We start from the raw sequence: 22,666 nt of genomic DNA, 5'->3' as shown, positions 1-22,666 counted from the left end.
GACATTGCAGCAGGGGGACTACTTGGCTGCGCCAATGGAGAAAATTGTTTGATGATTGCTTGATTGTTACCATGTGAACCATGGTATTAAAGGAGAGTGTAGAAGAATTTTCTGAGGCCATAGAATCGAGTGGAGGTTAATCCTATTGTGCTCGTGATACCATGAAAGGATTTTAGAGACAATAGTGAAACCATAACAATTGCTTATGGCGTAGGATTCTTCATTATATAGAAAACTCTTACAAGTATTAAAAGCTAACAATAGCAGTACAAACTATACAAGGAAAGATATCTACATATTCTATATTTACAACTAATCAACTCCTATATATTTGTACAACGTCTGTATTGCCATGTATTGCTCCTTAATGCTTGGATTGATTTTCTGTTTGATTGCTGCCTTGATTGTCTCCAGAGAATAATGCTCTGTTATCGCCAACAATGTTTACTCTAATTAAATTAAATTTCCTAAAACCTCTCACAAGATCTCTTTCTTGTAAAATCATCTACACAACCACTTCACAGTCCAGTCCAATCTCCCCCATCCTCCACCGTTGCAAACTTCTCAAAACCACCAACAGACACATCTTCATAACCTTGAAGAATTTTTTCATAAGCGAATATCACCATCCTTTGGCAGCCAATAATTCCCTCTTTCACCCAGCAAACCCACCCACCCCATTCACCTTGCTCCCTTCCCAACAAACCCACCTCACCCTTTCCTCATGTCCAACAACCTATCAGCCCGCCCAACAACCCCAAAAAGACATCATCCGCACCCACTTTACCACGCAAAACAACCTGCAGCTCCGTAATCCTCAGTAAAAGATCAAAATAGTCACAATCAATTCTTTCGGGCTTTTTTTTTTTTTTTTTTTTTTTTTTTTTTTTTTTTTTAAAAAAAAAAAAAGGGGGGGGGGGAAAAAAAAATTTTTTTAAAGAAAATAAAAAGGAAAAAGGAAGGGGTGTGGAGATCTTTGTGCCCTGAGATTAATAGAGGAGAAAACAACGGTGGATGATTGAGGGACGAGAGAGTGAATTAATATTAGTGGCCGACGAATAAAGTGGAATGGAGGTAGTGGTAGGGTGGGAGGCGTTGGCGGGATTTGAAACAAAGGAGGATTGGTGGGATTTAAGGTGTTGGAGCTAGTGCTAGGGAAGGGTAGAAACGAACGGTGGCTGTGCATTAGGGACGGAGAAAGAGGGAATTATTGGCTGCTAAAGTAAAGAGGAAGATAAAAGAGATGAAAACACAGACACAGATGAAGATAAAAAGGAATATTAACAAACGAAAATCTTTAATAGAATCTAACGGAAAATTATTGTTTGTTATTTTCAAACTTTTTGGGTATTATATTGTCCTTACGGCAAACTATGGATAGATATATATCGTTTGCCCTTGAAAACTATCACTAATGTCCCTATACCACCTCTCTTAAAATTTAGGGATATTTCTTAGAAAAAAATATTAAATTATTGTAGCATAAATTAGTTATTCAAATTATTATTTAGAGTAAACAACATGTTCCCACCCGAGGTTTAACGAAATCCAGAAGTAATACCACTGGTTTTATTTATTCCAGATTGCCGCCATTAAACTAACAGTGTTAGTCACTGTTGGATTCAGAAGAGAGCAATTACCAAACTACCCTCCCATCTTCGTCTTCTTCTTCATCTCCCCCTTCTTCTCTTCTGCCGCTTCTCTCTCCCTCCCACAGCCACAACACAACCACAACCACGCTCCTCTCTCCCTCCCGAAACCCCAAAGTCACCACCACCACCACCCACCACCATTCCACCCATCTACCGCCATTGCAATCCCTCACCACCACCCGATCTTTGTCTTCTTCTTCTTCTTCTTCTCCCCTTCTTTCTTCGCCGCTTCTCTCTCCCTCCCACAGCCACCCGTGCCATAACCACGCTCCTCTCTGCCTCCCGAAACCCCAAAGTCACCACACCACCCACATTCCACCCTCTACCGCCATTGCAATCCTCACCACCACCCGATTTCGGTCCCATTTGCTCGATCTCGGCTTTGTTGGCCGTCCTCATCATCACCACAAAAACCACCACCTTCCACCCCAAACCTCCATTTTCCCGACAGTGGTAAAGGGGAAGCAGTTGGTGGAGAGAAGAGAAGAAGAAAAGAAAGAGAGAAGAAAGAGGAGAAGAAAAAGAAGAAGAGGAAGAATCTGGTGGAGAGAAGAGAAGAAAAAAGGAGAAGAAGAAAAGAGAAAGAATCTGGAAGAGAGGAGAAGAAGAAAAAGAAAAAGAAAAGGAAAGAGGAGAAGAAGAGGAAAGCAGTCAACGGTGGTGTGTTGAGAGAAATGGGTTTTGACACTTTACCCTTAACCTTTAAAAAAAACAAACAGTGTTAGATAAGGGTAGGTATCTGGAATAAATCAAACCAATGGTATTAACCTTGCATTTGGTAAACCTTAGGTGGGAACATGTCGTTTGCTCTATATTTATTTGTAATCAAGGTTTCCTCATCCACATTGTATTGATGTAAATTAACAGTTGAAAATTGAAAATTTTGTCTTAAATTTACGCATAATAATATGACAATAAGGGACAACTTTTGAAGAAGCGAGCGATAAGAGATTAGAAATATGACTTGTGAGCGATAGTTTTCAAATTATATGGGGCTTTTTAAATTTAGAGAAGATCCAGGGGAAATAAGGATATTAACCCATAAGTGACGTCCCAAATCCCACGTGTCAGTTCATCGAGCAAACCAATCCCAACTGCACAAACACTCAATCTAGTGGCCACTCTTCACACAGGGCCTTCTCGTAGCTATTAGTGTTTCTTTATTTTTAAGAATATTTTTTATATAAATAAAAAATTTTATTATTTTTAAAATAAAGAATAAAATTTTTATTTAAATTATATATTTTTAAATTTAAAAAAATATAATTTTTTAAATTAATAGAAAAGATAAATTATAAATAAAAATATAAAAATTTATAATTTAATTTAAAATTAAGATAAAAAATATATTTTTTTAAATTTAATAGAAAAGATAAATTATAAATAAAAATTATAAATTTATAATTTATAATTTAAAATTAAGATAAAAAGTAAAATTTAATCCTAAATAAAAGGGAAAACACACTCTAATTATATTTAAAGAATAAAACGGTTGTAACACTTTTTTAATAAAGAGTCTGCTCATTTAAAGAATACTGTTCCTAACCCTCAAAACGACTACCCACGCGCCCTACCTTTGCCAACCATCACGCTCGCGATTCTCATTCTTTCTAAACAAAAACAAAAGCAAAAAGGTTGGGAAGAGGAGAATTCAAAAGAATTTTATGTTAAAAGGTTTTAGTAAGTTAGATTTGTGTTGCAGGATAGATTGGTTGGTGGGCAACAGGGTAGTTAGTTCCCATATCATTTTCTTTTATTCTGTTTTTTTGTTTCTATTTTTAACACTCCTGGTTTTGCTTGCTCCTTCGTTTAGTATAAATTAAAACACTACAAATATGTGTGTATGCATATATTATAGATTCTTGTTTATTAATTTTTTCCTTTTTTGATGGATTAAATTTGTCGTTTTGTTGGGTCAAAAAGTTTGGCTTCAATGATTTCTGCTTATCTTGTTGGGGAAGTGTTGTGTTGGTGTATAAGGGAATTTTGCAAATGGGGTTGAGGGGCTTGGTTCGTAATTGTGTTTTCGGGGTATAATGATCCTATTAATTCTTAGATTGGCACAAAATTTGATTAGTTGTAAGATGAATTTGACGTGTTGTTTTGTGTGATACTGCATAGTTGGGAGGATGGGTTTGGAAACTTTCTGGGGTTGCTAATTTGATGAGTTAGAGTTAGGGCTGTGGAAGGGATGATTTAAGGTTTATAGGTTGTTAGGTCTTGAAATTGGATGGTTATGGTGCCTTGTTGTAATGTTTAAGACATAGATAGAGGTGGCATTGTCTGGTTTCTTTCATGTTAGGATTTATAGTGGTACTAAGACCGGTTGTGCGAATGTTTGATAGGTTTGAAATATTTTAGGTGGTTTCTGTGTACTATGGATCATTTAGATTAGCTTGAACATTAGATGGACTCGAACGTGATGCCAATTGTAGTAGAATTTATTTGTAATGGATGCTTCATGCTGGGGCGTCTTAGGTCTGTTGAGTCGTTTTCCCACTAACATGGAAATTAAAGTGGTCATATATGGAACTCAAAAATTTTAAACGCCTTCTTTTTAGCAGGTCATTTATGCTTGCCACTTGGCATTATATTACTTCAGAATCACTCATATATTTTGGAAATCTTCTGTATATGGTCAATTTCGCCTCGGAAGCTGTGAATTTTGGATCTTTGTTCAACTTTTGTAGGCATTGTTTGGTTTTTGTATTGGAATGTGTAATATTGCTTTGAGAGCATATAATAATTTTGAGCTCTTAAAATCCGTCGAAGGACGTTTAAATAAATATTTTTATGAGACTTGAAAACAATTTACACTTCCGGTGGATTCTTACCAAGGTCATCACATATTCAATATTTCTTTCCTTTTTGGGGAAATCTTATGTGATTTTGAAGTTTTGGGGTAAAATAATCAATATAAAAATATTATAACGTGAATGGATCATAGCGATTGCATTCTGGTGCACTTGTATGCTTGGTTGTCTGAAGATTTTTCAGCTCATTCAATTATGATCATAGATTGTATTGATATGAATGAAGAAGTGCCATAAACGAATTTGAACATTGAGGTGCTCTAAAATTGGGTGTCTTTCTATGCTTAAAAATATCCTTCTATCTAATAGTTTCCATCTGAAACAGCTTCAGATGACCTTAATTAGTTGTAGCTTCAACGCCTTCAGATGACCTTAATTAATTGCAGCTTCAACAGCCCGTAAGTGCAGGACATTTGAAGAATGTGCATTTCATCTTATTTGACCTATAGAAAATAGTAAAACTGTCGTACACTTCAGTGGCTGGATAATTTCTTGTTGAACAAAAGCATCCATTAACTTGGCAATTGCAATAGACTGGAAGAGAATTTTTCTTGTGTCCAGTCCTTTGGTTTTGCAGAAGTAATTAGTTGTCGTATAGCTCATAAGGATGTGAAAGAACTGCTATTTGTCTGCTATTGGGATCGTATGCTTAGGATGATCTGCCCCAAAGGAAAAACCTTGATTTTTGGGTGCACCAGCTGACTTTATGCATTCTGTAGCTTTACAATGACATTAATTTTGCAATTTCATTCGAGTTAGATTAATTGGCCTGAAAGCGGAATTGAAAAATGGAAAGAACAAAAGCAATGAGGTAAACCTATTGAAAAAATAAATAAATAAATAAATTGGTGATTTGAAAACCAACAAATAAAAAGAGCAATATTTATGAGTATTTAAGGATATGATATTTCTGGAAGATTAGGATGTTGGGTGCTGATGCACTTATACTCTCTGCCACTTGTGTGGGTGAAGTGTCATGTGAAAGTTGAAAGGCATAAAAAAGATTTGAAGTCATTTTGGTTGAAATTCTCACTGAAACTTAATGATTCACCATTTATGGTATGAGACACTTAAACATGCTGCCAGTTTATTCTTTTTGTATCTCTTGATTCTTCTTTTAAATTTATTTTATCCCAATAGTTAAAGGTTAACTCGTAGAAATTCAGATATGTTATACACATGTTCTGCTCTTGTTGTTTTCACGATTCCTATTGGTAGTTTCTGTCCAGTGGCATTGCTTCATTGATATTGTTTGTTGTAAGATATTAAATTCTTTTCATCTGTTGCTTGATAACAGCATATTTAAAGTGGCAAAGTGCTGAATTTCTGTTTGTTTTCATTTCTATATTATTGTATCATATCATATTTTGCTGTTGTAGATTGCGGTTTTTTACAAACACTTTACTATCATAGCAGAAGGTGCCTGAACTGAATAATTATACACTTTGGACATACACGCTGAATAATGGCAGATGGACTATCAAGCTTTTGGGGTCCTGTCACTTCAACTGACTGGTGTGAAAAAAATTATGTCTACTCTTCTTATATGGCAGAGTTTTTCAACACTATGTCAAATGTACCAGGCATTCTTTTGGCACTTATTGGCCTTATAAATGCCTTGAGACAGCGGTTTGAGAAGAGGTTTAGTGTTCTTCACATATCTAATATGATACTTGCCATTGGGAGCATGCTATACCATGCCACACTGCAACGTTTGTAAGTATTCTTTTGTTATTTCATCTTCTTGACTGATACAAGAGAAAAAATCTGAATAACATGATGTAAGTAGTTGAATGCATCGTGCCATCGTTATGTTGGCAGTAGAACACAATTAGGAGAAGTGTTCAGAATTTTTTTTCTTCTCTTCTTGCAATTGTGTAGTTTTTTACTGGAATAGGTAACTCATCTAATTAGTAACAAAAAGTGATGCTTAACTTTGCACTGATATTTGGAGAAGCTGTATACTGTAGTCACCTTAAAAGTTAAAGAAACAAGAAAATTCATGTTCTAGAGTCTATTGCAACTAGAACTTTATGCATGCTATATGTTGTTCAGAGACTATTTTGTTTAATAGATAAAAAATTGACAATCCAACAGCAATGGATAATTTTAATAATATATGCTAATTATAGGACTTAATGGAATCGTTTCAAAAATTAAAATTAATATATATTTATGATTTACAGGAAACTGTTTAGGGTTGAATTGGGCAATTGTTTAAACAATCAAATATTACATTCAATTTAGTGAAGGGTGTATAAAAACATTTTTTTTCTTCTCTTCTTGCAATTGTGTGTGTGTCTCTGTGTTGTGTGAGTGTGTGTGTGTGTGTGTGCGCGCGTGCGTGTGTGTGTGTGTGTGTGTGTCTGTGAGTGATAAAATAAAGAAAAGAAAAGAGAAAGGAAAAAAAAATGGTCCATTAAGTGTGTGTGTGTGTGTAATAAAAAAATAAAGAAAAGAAAAGAGAAAGGAAAAAAAAGAATGGTCCATTAAGAGATGATTAATGCCTGTGGAATATGCTTTTGTACATAGTCGAGAAGTTGTGTAAGTGTGAAAAGACATCATAATTCTCATCAGACGATACTAATCTGAATTAGACTAAAGAGTAGTTCTTAGATCGTATTGACTATGTTTATCACTTTAATAGGAAAGTATTTTCTTTTGTCAAGGTGGGCTATCTTAGAGCATAGCGTTGGATTTTCTCCTTCACAGAGTCTAGGTAGCATAAACCTACTGGCAAATTAGAATGCTGGAATTTTTAAGCACTTCTTAAGACTTGTTGATGGTTTCATACTGTTCCTTAGCCCAAAATAGAGTTAAAGAAATGAACACTACTTTATTCTTTCTTACATATTTGCTTCAATAAAATTGATTTTTGTGAGCTAGTTGCATTGCATCTGTTTTATGCCTCCTGCACATCATCTCCAACTCTTTGAAAGTAGAGAAGGATGAGAAAGGCTGAAAATTGCAGAACTTGGACAAATTGTTCTTTATCTTAGCTGAAACTCATCTTAAAATATATTCAACTTCAGCTGTTTTGATTGATTGCTTACTTGCCATGTTGATCTGAATTTTGGAGATTGGTTAATTTATTTCAGGCAACAGCAAGGTGATGAAACACCTATGGTGTGGGAAATGCTCCTATATATCTATATTCTCTACTCACCAGATTGGCACTACAGGAGTACAATGCCCACCTTCTTGTTTCTTTATGGTGCTGCATTTGCAATTATCCATGCGCTGTTTCGTTTTGGAATTGGCTTCAAGGTACATTACATCATACTGTGTCTTCTTTGCATCCCTCGGATGTACAAGTACTACATCCACACTGCAGATGTATCTGCAAAGCGGCTCATGAAGCTATATGTAGGCACCATAATCCTAGCAAGTCTTTGCTGGCTATTTGATCGCATGCTTTGTGAGAAGGTTTCTGTTTGGTACTTTAATCCCCAAGGTCATGCATTGTGGCATATTTTCATGGGGTTCAACTCATATTTTGCAAACACATTCCTGATGTTTTGTCGCGCTCAACAGCGGGGATGGAATCCAAAAGTTGTTCACTTAATGGGATGTCTCCCATATGTGAAGGTTGAAAAACCAAAAACGCAGTGAATGATCGTGGAACAAGCAAATTTTATCCTCTCCGACACATTTTTTTGGTAGGTGTAAGGTTTTGGCAGGTCATAAACAATAGCAATCATAATTCTTTTTCCCTTCTTTCCTAAATGGATGTAAATGATAATTGGATGTGATATGATATGTTGACATATTAGTTTATTTTAACTGAAAGATGTGTTTTCTTTTTTCCTATTTTCCAAAAGAGGAAGCAGAAGTAATTTGGTAGTACAGTATATTTTTTGAGATCTGATGAATTGGGTAGCTATCAGGATTTATTGAAAGTGAAGGATCAGTGTTCTCTTTTTCTTCAGAACATGTGCTTGAAGTTTATCATGGGAATTTGTTTTTGCAGCAGTTCAGTGAGAGGCTTTCTCCTTTTTCAGATATATAGAGTGGTACCTTAACAATCAATGATTTCAAGAGTTTCCATTATTATTATGTTGGGGATAATTCTATACATTGGAGCATTGAGAAAGTTGATAATTGTTACTTTCTTTTTTCTTTTTCTTTTTTTTTTTTTCTGGAAGTGTCTTAAAAAATGGGCATTAACTGATAAAAAGGTGAGGCTAATTCCAGAATTTGTTGCTTTTGTCCAGTTTGTCAAACAATCTATGACTCGCACAATATGGAAATACCGTCCACCTTTGATGTTCTTGTAGCTATACTTGCGTGAATTTTGGCTTTCAAATTAATTCAGTTTTCTACTTGAGTGAATTCAACTCCATTTAAGTTCTTTTCTGTCAAATTACCAACAAAATTCAAAATCAATGTACAGCTTCCATTGATACTACTTGTAACAAAATTCATTATTATTTATTTATTTAATCTTTTGTCATACTTTATATTCTTCTGTACATTATTATGTTTCATTTGGACTACTAGATATCTAAAATTTGATTCAATGGATTAAAATTATAAATCCATATAGTTTTTTGCAATCATTTTAAATATTCATTATCTTGGTTACCCATTTCTTAGATTTTTAAGCAAATTCCATAACAAAAAAATATCTCTACACAATCAAAATTAAACAATATCCTCCTGTTAGGTAAAAGCTTTTGCCACTTTCTAGCATAAAATTCTTCAGCCAATTCTGTGGCAGAGATACCAGGAAACTAACACCAGGTAAGATGATCACTATACAATTTTTCATATGAAGAAAGTCTTATGTACAATTTTTTACGCTGAGAAAGTTTTCAGAGGCAAGGATACCCACCTGAGTAACATTGGACGGATACACATTTACCTGTTTCACAGAAATCTCTTTCATTGATATCACAAACTCCAGCTGCTAACAATATATCCATATAATAGATACTAACAATTACAAGAGCTTCAGAAAGTCAACACTACGCAGGGTAACTGTGAAAGTAGTGAAAACACATTTCCAAAATTCTTAACTAATCCCATCTCAAACTCTGTTAAGCATATGTTTTCAAGTGATGAACAAATTAAAGGTTAATGCAAATCAGCTAAACTAAGAAACCGGTCCTAAATAATCGCCCTCCAAGCTGACCAGCGCCTGAAACTCTCTTTCTGCCTCGAGCCACTTTGTTCCGATGACGATGAATCGAACAGAAACATTTTTCTCAATCTTTGAGTGCTTGTCATTCAAGAAGACTGGATTCTCCCCTTGCACATACTTATAGTCAGGCATTTTTGCACTGGAGAGATATATACTTTCGATTGGCCCACACTTCAAAAAAACACCATGCTTCAGCACCTTGTGCACAATCCCCTCCAAGATCTCTCCCCTGTAAATTTTGAAGGTGATTCCACTGAAAACAACAGGAAACAGCACCTCCCCTGTGTTCGATCTAATTTTTCCTTCACCTATGCTCACCAAAGTTGTGACTGCAAGATAGTATCCAAGATCTTTGGTAGCCTTTTTGCAGGCAAAGTCATCCAATAAACGGAGAACTATAGATTTGTGAAGCATCAGTCCATTTGCATCCAGTTTTTCTGCAGGGATTACAACATTCCATGGCAATTTGACTTTGAGAAACATTTTGTCCCACTGTCACATACCAAAAGTGTGAGATGATAATAAAACCATAACAAGCTCAGGTTTTTCAAATTTTCACAGGAGTTGATCTTTCGATAAACTAATTTTTACATATTAGTTAACAACATGTTAGTTACTAATGGAAATAATGGTGCACACTGGGAAACATGAAAGTAGGCAGCATGATGAACCACTACAGCAATGAAGGTTGTGGAACCAAATGTGTTATCATATCGTACTGTGGTGCTGTCGTAGAGTGAAAAAACAGAGGAATTTGTGGAGGTAAAGGTTAAGCAATTGATTGCACAAAGCCGTGGGTTAAAGCAATGGAGCAGTGTGAGCTGACAGATATATCTAATAGCATCATGTGGCACTAATTCAAACAAGTATTTTAAACTACAAATTTATGAATATTAATACACTCATCGAACAAATATGATTAAACCCCTTAAAAGAGGGATATCACAGGAAAGGAAGTTCAAAATTCTCACAAAAACAAGCCTGTACTTGTTAATTTCAAAACAAATTAACAAATATTATCTTGAGATTCTAATAAAATGTGTAACTCAAGTCCAAATAGAACCCTTCAAATCACCACTCAATAAAAATTTGCAAAGTATACAAAATTCTTAGTTATTTCAACAAAACATTCATTCTCATGCAAAAATTCCAGAGAAACAAACACTCAAAATCTTGTTGCTGGAATGTAACTGAGTATGACTCAAATAAAGTGTTCTTTATATCCATAATTTCACCAAATAAAAAATCTTAGTCTAAGTTAACCTTATTCGAGACATTATTTTTCAGCTTTTCAAGGTAAATTTTTGATGTAAATTCATGTTGTACAATATCACACACACAAATCATGACCCATAAACCCCAATCTCAGAAAGTAAAAAACTTTTTCACTATCCAAACCTACCTCGATTTATAAAACCCGAAACCCCCCCCCCCCCCCCCCCCACCCCCCCCCCCCCCACCCCCCCCCCCCCAAAAAAAAAAAAAGAGAAATATTAGCATAATCTTTTGCTAAGTAAACCCTCACGATCAGTAATAAACCCTAGGCAAATCAAAGTAGTATCAGGGAATGAAATAACTTTTAAATAGCTTGTAAATGTCCAAAACAAACAGTCAAATACCCCCTTTCAGTTGATCATCAAAGCACCAAATAATAAAAAGCAAACCTGACTGGCTCTACCGAGAGAATGAAGAATCGTTTCTCCTGACTCACTGAGTCTCTGACTCGTCCTTTCGTGCTTGGTGGGATTTGGGAGTGACTACTGACTAGTGACCGTGGCCGTGAGGCGCATGCAGTCTCGTGGTGTGTTGACTGAATGTTGACCAATCACCAAAAACTTGCGGGTTTTTATCAATGGATTCACAGTTTTTAAATATAAATATATATTTTTTTTTTATAATTACAAATTTAATTTTTTAATTAAAATTAAAATTATCTATGAATTTTGATAAGAGATGGCAGGAAAACTCGGAGGGGTTGGATGCCCAAAAAAATCCAATACCGAGGGACTAGGATGAGGAAAATTATATGGGACGTACGAGGGCAGAGGCGGAAATCTGCATAAGCCGGCCTCATGCCCAGTAAAAATAATATATAATTGTAATTAATATTTTAGTTAAAAAAGAAATTCAGAGATTTTGCGGTACGAGGTGGAAATCAACAACATAGCAATGTTAAGGAATATTGTCATATTTAATATCAAATTGGATATAAATTATAACATATAAGAAATTAAAAGTAAAAATAATGATAATGTTGGTGTGGGATTAAGTATTGATAGAAGTAATTGAAAAAGAAGAGAGAAGTGAAGTGCACTTAAAGGAATAAAAATGGATTACTCTTAAATCACATACTTGTTTGTAATTGGAGTTTGCCACTCTAGTGAGCAATAGATTAGAATTAAGCCAACTACTATTAAAAAAATCCTTGGCGTTTAAAGTGGAGAAATCCAATTGCATGGTAGTACATTCTTTATTTATTTTCCTCTACTCTCTAGTGGGTTTGCTTTGCTATACAGGCATCTCTCATTATTTTAATGCTTCAGCTCTATTCACCAGATAAATAAATAAAACCATAAAACACTTCACCCTGCAAAATTTATCTGAAATTCATGCTTTAACATTTTTGTATCCATCAGAAGCACTACAAGGGACTTGTGGGCCTCCCTGTTAAACACACAAGAAAAGAAGGGAAAATTATTAACTATTGAGACAATACATGTATATTATCTACAAAAAAAAAAAAAAATCTGATTCAATTTTTCAAAAAATTGACACAGACATGGTTTGAGAATGTCATGTGTTAAAGAGCTTCCTGAATGGTCCATCCTTCCTGTCTTTGGCGGCTTCAGTTAGAGCAAGGAACCTCTTGAATCCCGTCGTGGCTGCCCCTCGCCCAAGTGCAGCTGCTCTGGTTAGCACGTCTTCTCGTGAAGCAATAAAACCAAGTGAAGCATTATTTGAAATCACTGGAGCTGCAGGAGCCGCAGGTACAGCCTGGGCAATTGATGGTGGAATAGAAGGTTGCGTAATTGCTGGTCCATGTTTGTTGAAGTCCTCCAGTATAGTCTGCTGATCAGCTTTTTTAAGACCCTGTGCATGCCATACTCCAATTAAGCCCACAACTAAAATTTATGCAAATAACACACAACATTTAAACATGGAATATATATTTTGTTTTCTCTAGTTTAAGTCATTTAGGCAAATATAGAATAGATTTAAACCCCTTGACAATATAAATGAGAGTAGAATATGCTCAATAACACAGTTGGAACTGCTAATTGAATTGGTAAAATATCTCTTCAATATTGAATGAAATATATACTATTTCATTCTTATTGAAATCCCTCAACCAATTCAAATGGACCTGCGTGAAACCACAATTGTAGAACATCTTAAAAATGCAATTTTTGCTGAGAACACTCTCAATGAAATCACTGCACTTATCAACTTAGAGCTTTGTCTCAGTCAACTGCCAATTACAAATATAAATAGAAAATAACATAGAGCAATGCATATCATATAACTTTATAATCATGAAAATAGGACTTCTCATTAGAATATAGCAACTAATTCATCATGCACTATCCATCTATTTAAGTTGATATATTCTAAGCTAGCAATGCGATGCATTAATTTTTACTTAATTGAGACTTCCAGCTCTAAGTCCAAGGAAAGGTTACTGTATTCTCTCTGGCTTAATAAGAAACAAACAGGTATAGAGATAGAATCATAAAAGAGTTGTCTGAGTTTATATTCTGTACTTTATACTTCAGAATACTCTAGTAGATTTCAGCCATAGGCTTCTGCCATCCTACATTCAAGTTGAAACCTTCTTGGATTTGAACTTTTAAGACCTCAGATCAAGGGATAATTACATTCACCTATCCTGAGATTTTGCAAAAATGAAAAGGATGAAGAAATATTTTTTTCTTCAATAAAGAAGAAAAGACTGTTTTCAATTTACCATCTCTTCCCATGCATTGTTTTCTCTCTGTGTAATTTAAATTCTCAGTTACATGGTCATTCTTAGATATAATTATTCTACGCTTCTAGTTAATACAACCACTCCCTTGGAAAGAGTCACCCTCACAGGTCTCTGATGGATTTTAGTGGGAACTGACGTGGAAAAGAACCTATTAAAAATCATGTAGCAATCCTCTAAAAGGACTCACTATTTATTCACTAACATAATAGAGATATCTAATCTAATTCGATTTTAACTAAATATTTTATGTTGTAATTTTAAATTTTGTAAATGAGTACAATCCTCATTTCTTCTATTTATATTGTACTTTTCCGAGGGTCTTTATTCTCTTTTCAGTCTATATGGGTTGTTCTACTTTGCTAACTATGTAAGGTTTCTGCCTAAAAATGAATAAAGAGTCCTGCCTAAAAATTAAATCATCCAATATCAAATCTTAATTGTAGACGTTTCAGAGAATTTAAAAAGAAAAAAAAAAGAAAAAAGAAAAAGAAGCATGTGCTACTTGATGTAACCTTAAGCTCTAGAATACGCTGAAATTCCATTGGTGTTCCCTCTGGTAGCAATGCACGATATGTATCTGCTACAGAATCTACTGGGGATAGTATAACCTGTAGATCAAAACAAAAGTTTGAATTGATTATAAAACATGTAACTGGTCAGAGGACAAACCCATCAGTAATTTGATCACAAACCTTCAAAAGAGCTTCAGCTTTACTCATCTCACGGCTCACAAATTTTGAATAGCTAGCAGCACTTGCTGTCTGTATCAGAAAAATAAATGAACTGGTAAGAAGTCTAGGCTGTGTTTGTTTCCCTATTCAAAATACTATCTTATCCAATCTTATTCAAAATACATATTTGTTTCAATATTCTTAAAATCCAATTCTATTTTATTCAATTCAAAATATTTAAATTTTTTTAACCCTCTGTATTTGTTAATTTAGCTAAACACTTCCAACAATAAAAATTTATAAATTGACAAAAACACTTCCACCCACCCACATATTGCCAGCAGCCAGCCACCACTGCCGAAAGGTGACCGGATCTGCTGGAATGGCACATGTCCAGTTGAATGTGGCCGGTCGTGTGCCGATCTGACATTTTCTGATGGATTTGCCCGAAAAAAGCCAGATCTACAACCAAAGATCTAGCCGTTAACGGGACAGCCAGATCGGTCGTCAACTTGGCCGTCGTCAATGGCAGACTGACCAAATCTGGCCGTCAACGACCAAATCTTTAGCTGTTGATTTGGTTGTTTCCAGCCAGATTCATGATGGATCTAGCTGAAAAATGCCAGATCGGTGCACTATCGGCCATATCCAGTCGGTCGTGTGCCATTCTGGCTACTTCTGGCCACCGTCTGGAAGTGGTGGCCAACTGCCGCCATTTAATGGGTAGGTGTGGGTTTTTTTGTTAATTTTAAAACTTTTATTGTAGCAGGTGTTTAACTAAATTAACAAATGTAGACGATTAAAAATAATCTAATATTTTTCAGAAAATGTTTTCCAAAAATTTATCAAACACATTGTTAAATTCAAATCCTATTCTCGTAATAACAACCCAGCTCAACTTTTTCAAAAATACTATTTTAAATACTCTACCAAACATAGCCTTAGATTTGTGTATAATTTGAAAAACAAAGCCCTGCCAATGATGCTTTCATGGATTTGCAATGCAATCACAACAAAAGCATATAATATATAAATGGTTTCTAACAACTAATTTTATTGTTAAAATCATTCGTAACTGGTAAAATATGTTATTTTCCATCTATTAGACAATACAACTCACAAATTTTTGATAGTTCTAATATCACATTTAAAATACCATGACAACCAATTCAATCTTCTTATTCATCATTCTACTTGATTGAAAAGAACATTTCATATGTTCCCTGACAGTTACTTTCTATTCCAGTCAGTCCCTTCTTCAACTTGAATTGGGTCCTCAGTCAAGAGGATAAACACATTGGTGCTACCTTTCAGTTGTAAATAAGCAGATTCATATCTAGTTATATTATTTCTTGCCTGACTATAACAAAACTAACCCAGATTTGAAATGTTACCCATGAAATTTATCTGCATATAATCTTCAAGAGTAATACTAGCCTTACAAAGAGGCATATAAAGAGTCAAATTCAACACTTGAAATTCATGATTGTCTCTTTCTCTCTCTCTTTTTCCCTTCTTTCAAAGGCTGGATTTGACTCTTTATATGGCTTTTTGTATGCCTCTTTGTAAGGCTAGTATTACTCAATCTTCAAGCTCATTTTCAAAGATTTATACTTCCAAAGAAATATGGTCAGTATGAATGTGGAAAAACAGGATGGATAAATAATAAAGACAAAGGAAGAACAAAAGTAGTAGGATGTTTCAGCGGTTGCAATCAAACTTTAAGTTACGCAAAAATAATATAGTATTGATGAAGCCAAATGGAAACTAGGGATCTTCTCCATAAATTCCCTGAAGTAAATTCGCTGAGGTCTCAAAGAAATTCAATTAAAGACCTTTAACTACCAAAGCATCAAAGTTAACAATGAGCAAAATGTTATGGTTGATTCCAGTGCAACTTGATAGTAGACAAAAAAATTTGCTTCTGTAAAATGCTGGTTATAATAACAATCAATCTTTTAGATGTCCCCAAACAAATTCAAACAAAGCCCACATCAAAATATCAGTTATGACTAGCAGTACGTTTTCATTAGTGTGCAAGGGGATGATGACTATGATGTTGATGAGCACTCAACAAGGGAAAATCTACAACTATAATCTAGACTCTTCAATGGTATTGTATAAGTACAGATGTTTATTAAGAGCATCAACTCACCTGTCGAGCAAGCGTAGGTATGTCTAAAAGAATGGTTTTTACAGCTTGCGTATCCAATAGCATCTGCAACAGGATTACAATTTATCACTGAGGCAAACGAGTAAATCACAAAGATCATAGCCAAAAAATTATGCATTTGTAAGAGTCTGATAAGTGCCAAATTTTTTTACAAGTATCAATAGAATGGTTATGACAATTCACGAAGGAAAAAAAATAAGTGTTAATAACATATGAGGAAAAGTATTGATATAAAAGCTTAGCATTTATTTGTGGATAAACAACAAGAATATACAATAATTGCAAGAAAAAGAAGCAATTTCCAGTAACTTTCTTCTTTTAAAATACAATTGATATCAAGTCTCACTTGTTTGTACAGAGGTTATCAAGTAAAACCAACACTGAAATCAAATAAAAATAACTTAGAAAAGAAAATTGATGCTAGGCAAGCAATTCTATTTTATTAATTCAGAACAATATATAACTGCAACATATCAAGAAATAAAGCATTTTCAACAAGAAAGAACATTTACACAAAATCATTTTAGTGCATGAGAAGCATATCAATATAATGCAAACGTCAAGGTGAATATCCTGTGACTTATTCATGCTCGACACCTTGAGGCAGTAATTAGAGATCTAAGAATTGAGGCACAACAGAGATTGAATACCAACCCATCAAATCTTTTAGAAATAATCCTAGAGGTTTTACATGTAAGCTAAAATTTCTTTTAAAGCCATGGTTATATTATTACACTAGTCCATCTTCTAGCTACAAACACACTCCATTTGACAAACAACAAACATAGATATTGAAAATGGTCGGTACCTGTTGGGCTCCAGTTTCTGATATGTGCCTGCATTTGAAAATATTGGCATAGAATCGTGGACCAAGAGATGATGCCAGCTGCATAGATTAACAAAAAACAAAAGGGCAATGAGCTACTGTACAATTTCACAGAAAGATACTCTGAAAAGATGTATGATATGAGATCACTTTGGCAGAATATTGTGTATTTTACGGCTTTCAGAAGACAAATAAAATGCATCTTGAACCTTTGAAGAATGAACGATGCCAAGAAAGGTCATAATTTTAGATAAACTACAACATTCAATTATTAAGTTGGGAAAAAATAGATGGCACTAAACAAATTTATGAAGCTTGGCAAACATGGGCATTAAGCATCAATAAAAGGACATAAAAAATAGAAATCAAACCTAAATATACCCAAATTTAATGAGTCATATCAGGCCACACATATATTGGTAGTCCTCTGTAAAATTACCTTATCCAAGAAGAACTGAAAGTAAATGGGGGAAAGAAGGCTCCCAAGTGCGGGAATGCTACTAGTAAGGATCATATTTATTCCATTAACATACCTGCAATAAAGTGGATATGGTTAAATGTGGTAATGTTCAAGGTTAAATTAATAAGTGTTCCAAGTTTTTAGAGAAACTTTCTTACTCAGATTGGTCACCCACACTCTCAAGGCTACCCCATGGCACGCGTGTCATTGCAGCCATTTCAACATCAAACTTAGTTTCCAGTCCAAGAACTAAGGTTACTAATGCTTTTGTTATAACTGCTGAAAATTCATCCTGCAAGGTTTTTTGAAATTGTGAAAAAGCAAACAGTAGAATCACTATGTAATTGTAATGGACCATTTATGAAATAGTTTAGTACCTGAACTTCAGACATATCCACCCCATCTGCTAACTGAGAATCAATTATTTTCGACACACTTTCAGCCAGTTCTCCAGACTGTCAAAACAGACCCGAATTACTAAGTTTTTAAGATACTCCCCTTGTTTATAGCCAGAATGTTATGCAAGTGTATAAATAAAGATATCTTAAATTACACCACCAGGATATATCAAATCATCAACAGAGAACATAAGCATCATGGAAATTTCATATTAAAAAAAACATACATGCCAGCCACCTCAAAGAGCATGACTGAGAATACTTTGCCTTGATTCAATGAGTATCAACAAATGCAGATCAGAGAGAGATAATGAACAATACAGAATTTAATATCTGAACCTTGTTCTTATACTGTACCAGCAAAGTTGTTATCTCACAAAAGGTGGATTAAACAAAAGTTCAAAACAAGCTACAAGGAAGCAGCAAGACAGAGAAACAAACTAACCGTTTTGTGGCAATATTCAGCTGAGTTTACAATATAGCAAATCAACCTTTCATCCTTGTCAGAAGTCTGCTTGAAATAGTCAAAGAAAAAGCATACACAAATCAGTGCTTAATACAAACTGTAGGTAATTCCCCCACCCCCAAAAAAAAAGAACAAATCAAATAAAATATTCAATCAAATGCACCTTTATCTGTCCGTCCATACCCGTAGCTGCTGCAACGATTCCTGTACCGCTCTTAGGAAGTCTTGCAAAAAGCTTTGTCGCATATGCTTTGAGAATTTTTTGGAACACCTAACACCAGGAGATACAATTATGGATTTTCCTTATGGTGTTGATAACAAAAACCTAATCAGCAGCAAGGTTAGTAGAGTCCACGGTATTCTAAATTCCACTGCTATTGAAATGAATTCATCTTTCTCATTAAACATTCACATAGATGTCTTTTATTTCCAGGAAATTTTTAAGCATAAAATTCTCTCAAGCTAACATACAATAAATTAAGTTCATATTTTAGTTAAAATACATCTGATTCTGTAAAGATGTGTGCTCCAAGACACTTAATGATGCAAAGGGAAGTTTGTGGCATAACACTACCAAACACTGATTTCACTTTTTTTTTTCTTGATAAGATACAAGTTTTAATAATTGTAAAAATAATACAAAAACAGTGATCCCAATTTTAAGCTAAAACAAACTCCCAGTCTCCATGGATAAAAAAAAAAAACATAAGTATTCCAACATTGTTTAGAACCAGAAGACCACGTCTAAAAAAAAAATTTTATCCACCCCTGCGTCTGCAAAATATTCTCTAATTTTCTCAAACAAAATGACCAGAAAAATAGCTAAAACACAAATTCTTCGTATAACCAAAGCTTATTCATCACTGAAAGCTTAATGACTCTCAATGAATAACTATATGCAGGAGCCCAAAACAGACAAAGGGTCCGTTTGGTTTATTATTTCATACCCTATTCCCAACCCTATTCTCAAAATAACTGTTTGTTTCATTATTTAGGAAATACTATTATATTTTATTCAATTCTTTTAGTCCCCTTAAGTTTATTAATTTAATTAAACACCCCCAAGAAAAAAGTTTAAAAATTAACAAAAACACCCCCATCCACCCATAGTTGCCAGATTCCGGTAACCATCGTCAGTGGTAGCCAGAATCTGTCACAACGGCGTACAAACGACCAGAACTGGCCGGTAATTCATCGATCTGGACGACGGCCAGATCTGGCCTTTTGCAGCCGTCGACCAGCCAAATCCGACCGGTCTGCGTCGTAACGTCAAATTCCGGCGGTGGTGTCCGGAATCTGGCACTGTGGGTGGGTGGGGGTGTTTTTGTCATTTTACAAAATTTTTATATATTGGGGTGTTTAGTTATTAGCAAACCTAGGGGTTTTTTTGTTAATTTTTAAATTTTATCTCATAATAATCACCGTACTCAACTATTCAATACTATCTCCAAAATCCTATCCAAAATAACAAACCAAACGGACTCAAAAATATCATGGGTTCTATGAAGAGATTAACACACAAACTTAAAGCAGTTGAACAAACATGAAACAAGAGGCTAGTGCTTTTCCCCTCTTTATTGCAAATTACACATCTTTTTCTGTAGGAAACATAAATTATATTAATAGAAAGAGATAAGTAAAAAAGTGGATTATTATGCATCTGAGTCCAAATAAATTCAAAAGTATAATAAACCAAGCAAGAGGGAAACGACATCAGCCTTAATCAAGCAACAACAAACAAATTAATTAGTCTTGTTTGACTGGCATTGGCATGGTTATGATCCAACTTGTGTACAACTTCAAACATGAGACACTACAAATTGCAGGTCCAGTACTTAGGAGCTTACACCATGTAGCTGCAACTAGGGGTTTTAGCCGAGCCGAGCCGCACGGCTTAGTAAAAGCTCGAGCTCGGCTCAACAAAAGTCGAGTCGTGCTTGAGCGGCTCAGATATATTGTCACGCCAATACTTGGCTTCAGCGAGCTCGGATTTAGGGGGGTATATGCTATTTTTGCAACTATTAGAGGGTATAGAATTTATCAGTTTGTAATAATGACAAACACACCTCATAAAAATCAAAGAACGACTCATTTGATTGGTCATTGGTGGGCTCGAGACGTTGTGGCAGTAGAGGAGTCAACAAAAGACAGAATTCAGAACATTAATTGAAGAAGACATTTGAGTGCTAATAAAAAAACATTCTCTCTCTTCTCTTAAGCATAAAAAACAAAGCAACATTTTCTTTCTTCCTTCTTAGGAAAAAAACTGCAACTCCTTTCTTTCTCTCATAGCTGTTAAAAACAACCTCCATAGACCAACCCTTGCTGGCTGCAGCAGGATAATTAGTTTTAGTTATGCATATGAAAAGGCAAAGTCGCCTTTTTCCAATTAGCAGTCTTTTCCGGTGGTCTTCTTTTTGGTTGGTTTTTTTGGCTTGAAATGCGTTTGGTTTCTAGTAAGTAAAGTCGTTTTGTTTTATTTTCCTTCAGTTTCTCAGCAACCAAATGGAATGTGAATTCTAATCATTATGCATTTTTCATATAAATCGACCAACACAAAGTCGATTTTGGCCGAGCTCGAGTTCAAGCTCGTGTAGCAGCCGAGCCGAGCTCGAGTAGCTAGATACTCAGCTTGGCTCCGCTCTTATACACCCCTAGCTGCAACAGGCATTTGAAAAGGCTTCCTAACCTTTGTTTGAGCACTCAATCCATCAAGACTTTCACTTTAAAAAATGTACTGTTTTTAAGGTTATATTAAAATTCAATCTCCGGTTAAAATAATTTTCTTATTTTGATATATTACAAATGTTACTGCAGCACAGACAACAAATACAACATATGCATTATTTAATGGATATTAATGACAAGTTTAAAGAACAAACCTTGAACAAATTGAATAATGTCTTGCTTTTTGTAAGAGCACTGCACCGCTTTAAGCTCCTCTTGATTATAAGAAACAACTGCAATTGACGACCAACACCAAGAAATACAGTGAATATGATAATTGGGAAATCATATTAAACTGCATATTTTCCCATACAAAATAACTTTTAAAAATGCATTCAAAACAAACTGCATGAAAGGATCTTGAAAAAATTATAGTTCAAATTCCCAACTGTACCAACTTGGAATTCAATATTATTCTAATATTCATAAGTCAATCAGAATAAAAATGAACAAAAATTATTTAACACCAAAAAACTGAAACACATGGTTAATTGTCAGTAGTTAAAGGGATCTAGTTACTTAGGTGAGTAACTATATTAAGGCTGCACGAATTGTTTCTTGCTATAATTCAGAACAGATACAAGATTGGACCAGAAATCAATAGGTAATAATAAACCTCCCCAAGGGCCAAAAAGACCTCTTAGTATTATCAAACATGTTAAGCAGCCCCGAAAAAATTGTCAAAACTAGAATAGGTCAGCCCAAAACTTGATTCATTCTAGTTAAGGTGAATAAAGAAGAATGATGCGTCTATGAGCTATTTTGAGATTGAAGGCCAAGAGGATACAAGTTGGGTTGAGCAGGGTCAGGTTGGACTAAAGCAGAATTAAGGTATAGATAGCATAATTAGCTGAATAATATGTATTAACAGATGCATTTCAAGCATTTGAAATATATATATACATACACACACAGTTGTTCTCTAGTCCGAACATCCTAATATTAATTAATTTTGTCATGGGTCATGTGTCTTTAAGTTGACTTGCATGGGCCATGCAAGTCCACTTGAATGAACATGGCCCATGATTTGTCTTTGGATAATTGATCTTTATGGGAGGTGGGTTGGTGAGACAAGGCTATAAATCGAGCACATTTCCTTTATTTTATACACAACACAATTGAGAGAAAGCGTTAATAATAGCTTCTCATTTCAACCAATTTGACACATGACCCATGTAAGTCCACTTGAAGACACATGACCCATGTAAGTCCACTTGAAGACACATGACTCATGATTTGTCATTGGATAATTGGTCCTTATGGAAGGTGGGGTGGTGGGGAATCTTTTTCTCAATTGTGTTGTGTACAAAATGAAGGAAACAAGCTCAATTTATACTCTTTCCTCATCAACC

The 22,666-nt window shown here is 34.8% G+C and overlaps 3 protein-coding genes across 6 annotated transcripts in view; 1 reads left to right on the top strand and 2 right to left on the bottom strand.

Moving 5' to 3' along the window:
* Positions 1 to 3,230: 3,230 nt before the first annotated feature.
* On the top strand, positions 3,231 to 8,269 carry LOC116107805 (alkaline ceramidase-like). Of its 3 annotated transcripts, none has more exons than XM_031394109.1 (3): positions 3,231 to 3,378; positions 5,882 to 6,181; positions 7,564 to 8,269. In XM_031394109.1, the coding sequence occupies exons 2-3, from the start codon at positions 5,931 to 5,933 to the stop codon at positions 8,075 to 8,077; spliced, it is 765 nt and encodes a 254-aa protein (XP_031249969.1). In that variant the 5' UTR covers positions 3,231 to 3,378; positions 5,882 to 5,930; the 3' UTR covers positions 8,078 to 8,269. The 3 variants fall into 3 exon arrangements, with proteins under 3 accessions (XP_031249969.1, XP_031249955.1, XP_031249963.1); XM_031394095.1 differs by having other exon boundaries at positions 5,845 to 6,181; XM_031394103.1 differs by lacking the exon at positions 3,231 to 3,378 and adding an exon at positions 4,841 to 4,863 and having other exon boundaries at positions 5,845 to 6,181.
* A 1,063-nt stretch (positions 8,270 to 9,332) lies between these two features.
* Positions 9,333 to 11,499, bottom strand: LOC116107154 (DNA-directed RNA polymerase V subunit 7). The gene is made up of 2 exons (XM_031393461.1): positions 11,273 to 11,499; positions 9,333 to 10,100 (listed from the first exon to the last, which is right to left on the bottom strand). The coding sequence occupies exon 2, from the start codon at positions 10,089 to 10,091 to the stop codon at positions 9,561 to 9,563; it is 531 nt and encodes a 176-aa protein (XP_031249321.1). The 5' UTR covers positions 10,092 to 10,100; positions 11,273 to 11,499; the 3' UTR covers positions 9,333 to 9,560.
* Positions 11,500 to 12,008: 509 nt separating this feature from the next.
* Positions 12,009 to 22,666, bottom strand: part of LOC116106950 (vacuolar protein sorting-associated protein 53 A) — a 23,156-nt gene continuing 12,498 nt past the window's right edge. The window contains exons 15-26 of one of the 2 annotated variants that reach the window (XM_031393269.1): positions 21,470 to 21,547; positions 18,751 to 18,858; positions 18,567 to 18,632; positions 18,101 to 18,178; positions 17,882 to 18,015; positions 17,703 to 17,796; positions 17,246 to 17,323; positions 16,420 to 16,482; positions 14,286 to 14,354; positions 14,106 to 14,201; positions 12,388 to 12,698; positions 12,009 to 12,272 (exon numbers count right to left, since the gene is read on the bottom strand). In XM_031393269.1, coding sequence (XP_031249129.1) covers positions 12,402 to 12,698; positions 14,106 to 14,201; positions 14,286 to 14,354; positions 16,420 to 16,482; positions 17,246 to 17,323; positions 17,703 to 17,796; positions 17,882 to 18,015; positions 18,101 to 18,178; positions 18,567 to 18,632; positions 18,751 to 18,858; positions 21,470 to 21,547 — 1,161 coding nt within the window. In that variant the 3' untranslated portion in view covers positions 12,009 to 12,272; positions 12,388 to 12,401. Of the gene's footprint in view, positions 12,699 to 14,105; positions 14,202 to 14,285; positions 14,355 to 16,419; positions 16,483 to 17,245; positions 17,324 to 17,702; positions 17,797 to 17,881; positions 18,016 to 18,100; positions 18,179 to 18,566; positions 18,633 to 18,750; positions 18,859 to 21,469; positions 21,548 to 22,666 lie in introns of both variants that reach the window. The other variant, XM_031393260.1, reaches the window with a different exon arrangement.

This window comes from Pistacia vera, unplaced genomic scaffold (assembly GCF_008641045.1).
Source record: "Pistacia vera cultivar Batoury unplaced genomic scaffold, PisVer_v2 Contig117, whole genome shotgun sequence".
Classification (NCBI taxonomy): Eukaryota; Viridiplantae; Streptophyta; class Magnoliopsida; order Sapindales; family Anacardiaceae; genus Pistacia; species Pistacia vera.
Note: the sequence above shows the minus strand (reverse complement) of the source record. Positions and strands in the feature narration are given on the sequence as shown.